This window comes from Paramisgurnus dabryanus, chromosome 1 (genome assembly GCF_030506205.2).
Source record: "Paramisgurnus dabryanus chromosome 1, PD_genome_1.1, whole genome shotgun sequence".
Taxonomy (NCBI): Eukaryota; Metazoa; Chordata; class Actinopteri; order Cypriniformes; family Cobitidae; genus Paramisgurnus; species Paramisgurnus dabryanus.
Genome location: NC_133337.1, coordinates 9585034 through 9591033, shown reverse-complemented (window position 1 = coordinate 9591033; position 6000 = coordinate 9585034). Strand labels below are relative to the sequence as shown.

The 6000-nt window shown below is 40.0% G+C and overlaps 1 protein-coding gene across 1 annotated transcript; it reads left to right on the top strand.

Annotated features, from left to right (window-relative positions):
* The first annotated feature begins 1700 nt into the window (after positions 1 to 1700).
* On the top strand, positions 1701 to 4798 carry pou3f2a (POU class 3 homeobox 2a). The gene has a single exon (XM_065265663.2). It carries the CDS (start codon positions 1876 to 1878, stop codon positions 2974 to 2976), a length of 1101 nt encoding a protein of 366 aa, XP_065121735.1. The 5' UTR covers positions 1701 to 1875; the 3' UTR covers positions 2977 to 4798.
* The last annotated feature ends 1202 nt before the right edge of the window (positions 4799 to 6000 follow it).

The following is a 6000-nucleotide window of genomic DNA, read 5'->3' as shown; positions in this document are numbered from 1 at the left end:
GTTACACAGAGACTCTCTATAATTACTGCTTATTTATTGCTCAGATTATTCACCATTAATTCGTATTCTCTTAAACACAGATTGGTGTAACTATTGCATTGACATAACCGTTTAATAATACTGCAGAAGAAATAAACTGGGCCTGTTCGTCCCTTTAACGGGTCTAGCATCGTTTATGCGCTATTAAGACGTATAATTGAACAGCCATAGTTTGCATATTACTTTATTAAGCTAATGTGTTTTCTGCTTGGCGGTGCACGGTTACGTTTAAGCTTCTGAATCTTAAAATTACAACTCAATTAACATGAGCGCCTTTTCTGTTTCACCAGATCTCGAGCGCTCTTGGCAATCTATCCATTCATGCATTTTCACTTTTCTTGCTATCAACTCTAAATCATGCAAATATTATATCCTAAAGTCAAGGGCTTTTACGGGTTGCAGTCAGCAACGTGTTGATAAATTACATGCAAAATCAATTACCCATTGTATAATTTTAAATTGCATCTTGGCCACTGTGGTATTTGCATTACATATTAAAATACTTTAACATGAACCGTAGAATCTTTGGTTTGACTTATTGAATAAAAATAATATGGGTATAATTGATATCATTATCATATTAATACCTCTGGGTAGCAATATTATAACTATATATCAATGATTGTGTGAATTTTAACCAAATTATTGCAGAATGCATATACTGCACACACTGAAAAGACAGAAATGCATTTGAAGTGATGCAAAAAATGTGCAAGGGTTTGCAAAAAACGCATGTGGGTGTATGTTTACAAAACGTCTTAGCTGGGGTGGAGGTAAAGTCTGCATTCACCTCTCACTGCCCCTGCGGCCCTGTGATGCCCTGCATGCGCTTTTCAGGCTTTGAAATGGGCTTTATGTGCGCGGAGGGAGAGAGAGAGAAAAGACTCGAGCAGCTGTGACGTGGGCGGCGTTGTTTCATTCACCTCTCGCCATGGCAACGGACAGGGGCGCGAGAAATATTCCCCCCTCCTCGAAGCCATGAAAGACAGGGAAAGACTCCAAAATTCCCATCAGAACAGAGTTTTCAGAAACATTAAGTAATCTGTATAATTTAGTAATTTATTAAATATAACGTAATATTGTGAAATATTAATGTTGGGCATATAGTTTACCAATTAGTGTCTCCATGACACTTTAATATTTAAATACTGTTTTAAAAAAACTAAAATAAGACTTTATTGAACTCTGCTGCTCTTAACTCGGAATAACGCATTTAAAACATCTTCTTACCTTTATTCATCATATATGAAACACAATTTTTAAACGATCAAAGTTTTACCATCTGTCTGTATGTGTATTTAAATCTAGTTGATGTGTTAAATTTATTAACTCTAGTACAATAAAGTATTGTTCTCTTTTAAGAAAAATATTAAAATAAAGTAAAATACAGGACACAAACATATGAAACAACCAGAATCTAATTTTATCCAGAATTAATATAACAACCTTGAGATTCCCTGTATATAACTAACTTATAAAGACATAAAAACATATTAAAAACTAATAGCAAAATGAAAGTGTGATTTAAATGAAATGTTAAATTAAAGGCAGGCTGGGGTACCTTTGGAGTAAAGTGGCCCACTGCGCCCTGTCACTTCTGATACCCCTGTGAGTGTTTTCAGATAAGCGCAATGGGATGGGGAGTTCCGTGTTGAATCTACTGTGACCAATGAACGCGCTGCTGTCAGTGGCAACCGCATCTGTCAAGCCTTTCTGGCCAATAAACAGCAGCGCGAGGCGGATCTCAGGTGCGCGCATCTGCATCCTCGCGGCTCTGGCGCGCCGGGGAGCCGCCTGTGGCACAGAGTGGATGTCAAACGCGCGCTCGCGAGCACTATGGCGACTGCGGCGTCCAACCACTACAGCATCCTCACGTCCAGTGCGTCCGTCGTCGCGCACTCGGAGCCCGGCAGCATGCAGCAGACGCCGCCGGCCTATAGGGACGCACAGAGTCTTCTGCAGAGCGAGTACACCACCCTGCAGAGCAGCGGGAGCACGCTCAGCCACGCGCACCAGTGGTTGACGGCGGCTCTGTCTCACGGGGGAGAGGGATCGCCGTGGCCCGCCAGCCCGCTGGGCGAGCAGGACATTAAGCCCACCCTGCAGGGCGACGTGGACGAGTTGCGGCATTCGCCGAGTCTGACGCCCAGGCAAGCGCATCTGGTGCAGCCTAGTCAGATTCACGACGCGAGCGCCTGGCGGGCGACGACCACCGCTCATATGCCGAGCATGACCACCTCAAACGGACAGAGCATGATTTACTCCCAGCCCGGCTACGGGGAGCCGGGCATGCACCATCACGCCCTCAGGGACGCGCATGAGGACCACCACAGCCCGCACCTCAGCGAGCATGGCCACCCGCAGAGCCTTCATCAGGGACACCACGAGCACTCGGACGAGGACACGCCGACCTCGGACGACTTGGAGCAGTTTGCCAAGCAGTTCAAACAGCGCCGGATCAAGTTGGGTTTTACGCAGGCGGACGTGGGGCTGGCGTTGGGCACGCTCTACGGTAACGTGTTCTCCCAGACCACCATCTGCAGGTTCGAGGCGCTTCAGTTGAGCTTTAAGAACATGTGCAAACTCAAGCCTTTGCTTAACAAATGGCTGGAGGAGGCAGACTCCACCTCGGGAAGCCCGACCAGTCTGGATAAGATAGCCGCGCAGGGAAGGAAAAGGAAAAAGCGCACCTCCATCGAGGTGAGCGTTAAGGGGGCCTTGGAGAGCCATTTCCTCAAGTGTCCCAAACCCGGCGCTTCTGAAATCACCTCGCTAGCGGACAGCCTACAGCTGGAGAAAGAGGTGGTGCGGGTCTGGTTTTGTAATCGGAGGCAGAAGGAGAAGAGGATGACGCCGCAGAACGGACCCCTGCCCGGTAACGAAGATTCGTACGGGGAAACATCGCCTCACCACGGGGCACAGACACCTGTTCCGTGAAAGAAGGGGCATCTGCGCACTCAGACGGCGACCTGAATCGATTGTCTCTTTGTCCTGGTCACAAGTCCGTTCACGGTGGACCGACGGTGGTGATGCGCACCTCAGAGGGAGCGCAGCGGGCATTGTTGCCCAAACAATACACGGGCGCGAGCGCGAGAAATGCGCTCCGGTAAACTAAGGCGTTACGCTGCGGGTGAACCTAAAGTGCGAACGTTTTAGACGTAAATATTCTTCTTTAAAAAAAAAAGGTTTTATTCGAAGTCCGAGGATCTGTGAAAGCATTTTATCACTTCCAACCGAAAGCTGTGAAAAGGCGTCAGGGGCGCAAATTCTCCAACGCCATCTTCCCCTCACGACCACAAAAGGTTAAATACTGATTTAATTTAGTGCAATGTCTGAAACGTATTCTCTTCCAAATATGAATGGCAACAATTATTATTATTATTATTATTATTATTATTATTATTATTATTTAAGGCTGCATTAATATAGTTACAAATATAAATGTAAATAGCATGAGACATTCAAGGGTAGTACATCCAATGTTGATTAACAAAGGCTGCCAAGTGCTGCTGTGTGTTGTGCAACCCAAAACAACTCAATTTCATGCAGATCACGGATACACACTGCTGGTGCATAACAGAGCGTCCGTCCAATACGAGGCCTGAGGAAACATTAAAATCTTCTGTACTGCACTGCACCGTGCATCACAGCGAATTATTTGTGGAAATAAATGAATAGCAGGCCAGGTCTATACATTCAACCCAACCTATTGGGCTTATCCTTAAAATTAGATCACATAAATTAATTTGAATAAGAAATGATTGACCTAATGATTACGCATTTATGTTGCGTTTAGTATTTGCAAGGAGCTTTAAATTGAAAATGATTTTGTAAAAAATTTAAGGCCTTTCAGTTTCCACTGATTTAATTTAAGGGAAAATCTAAAAGAAGCTAAACACAGGATATTTTATTTTACAGTAGGCATACAGAAAAAAACAATGCAATGTTTTTTTGCAATCAATGCAGCAAATATTAAGATAATGATAATAGAAATAACAACAAAAACAACAACATAATAATAATAATAATAATAAAAATAATAATAAATGTATCAGCTACAATGGCCAGTTTTTTCTTCTTTTCTGCTGTCTCCATCTCACTGAGTCTTCATTATTATATTAACACATTGATTTTGTGTGTCAGCTAAACGTGTAAAAGCCTCAAAATGTTTGTAACAGTTTGATATTTTGGTTTATTTTAATAATCGTCTCTGGCTTTCTAAAACTTGCGTTTGTTGTTGTCAGCTGTCGCGCGCATTTTCTTTTACGGGAAATATAACACCAGCTGTGTTGCTATTATTTGATGACCTGCATCGAAAAAAAGGACACTGTGCGTAAATGTTTTTATTTTAATTTTGTATGGCTTTGTGAATACTTGTATATTTGTATATTTGTGCACCTAACCTGGTACTGCCAAAGCACAACCTGTCATTGTGCCCTATTGAGACCCTTAATGTCTTTGGTTTTGACAGAAAATATTGCACAGTTTTTTAAAAGACTTTTGTCATTAAAGGAATACATTTTTATATGAAGAAGTGCATCTCGTGAATCTCTGCCATGTGGTTAATTATAGCGAGGAGAAAGATCCGAAAGATAAATCTCACAGATTATGTGACCATTAAGGCAAGTGGAAGATAATATTGCCTCAGGATGACGTGGAGTTGTACGTCCTTTGCAGCATATTATAATTTCTTAGCCTCCTGTTCAGGCACAACCGTTTTACAATTTTATCCATAATGATGACAGATTAGATGGTTCAAAATGTACAGGAAACAGATAGGTAAAAAGGGTGAAATCTTTTGTATTTTGTGGATTTACATAGCGTTCTGAATCAAATAATATATCTTTTTACAATAGTTTATCATTCTGAATCATTTAAATTTTACACAATAAATCTGTTAATATTTTAAATATGTTAAGGCTTCAAAATACATTTAAAAAATGTTAATAATATTTGTGTAGCGTGTATTATTAACAGCTTTAACAAAATGAGTAATAATAAATCATAAAATATTTGTATTATTTTAAAATTATATATAAATAATTTTAGACCGTTTTTTAGAAAATTACTGATTTTATACATTTGAAAGATAGATACATTTGTCTATCAAATCTGTCAAACATCCTCCTCCACTCCGTTTAAAATAAATTATTTCATCTTTTCTGAATCCGTAGGACCGAAACTTTTATTAGATTTCATTTATATATTTTTTTTTGTTTCTTTGTGTATAACGATTTGTGCATCTCATGGCCTTGTACATTTGTACTGCCATGGAAAATTCTCATCCGAATCTGTGAATGTGTGTGTTTGGGAATCAGTGGGTCACTGGCGCATGTGCAGTGAGCGCCATCTAGTGGTCATGGGCCCTTCAATAAGCTGCAGAAGAGCAATGTCCTACACACCATATCAAAAAAGATTAGCTTGTCTATTTAATACGGATTTCATTTTATGATACATAAGGCATATGCTGCAGACTTTGAGGATGTAATCGAGCAAAATATTTTCAGTTAACTGCGGTAACTTTATTGTGCTTGCGCTGCTTTTTATTTTAATAGTTACTTAAACCTACACTGCACATAATTGATTTAAATAGTGTTTGAAAGAGATTCTCACCTTTAAGGTTTTAGTATTGGAGCTGATGGCACATATCTGGCTTTGATCAATTAGTCAAGATTGCTTAAGAAAATCTATATGTATCAATTTAAAAATACAGAGATCCAGTCATGACTGGACCATGACATGGTGGAGTGTATTTTAAATCCTTTTTTATACCACTGATAAGTTAAATTAACTTTACAACAATCATTTATATGGTTTTGATAAATTAATAATTCTCTAATAAACCCATAAAAATATATTATGAACTGAGTAATGTTTTATGTAATGAGTTCATTAAAATAAGCTAAAATAAGCTAAAAATATTGAAGTAAACATCTACATTAAAAGCTGCCAATGTAAAAA

Coding starts and splice junctions, on each gene's coding strand:
- pou3f2a (XM_065265663.2), top strand. CDS start 1,876: ATGGCGACTGCGGCGTCCAACCACTACAGCATCCTCACGTCCAGTGCG.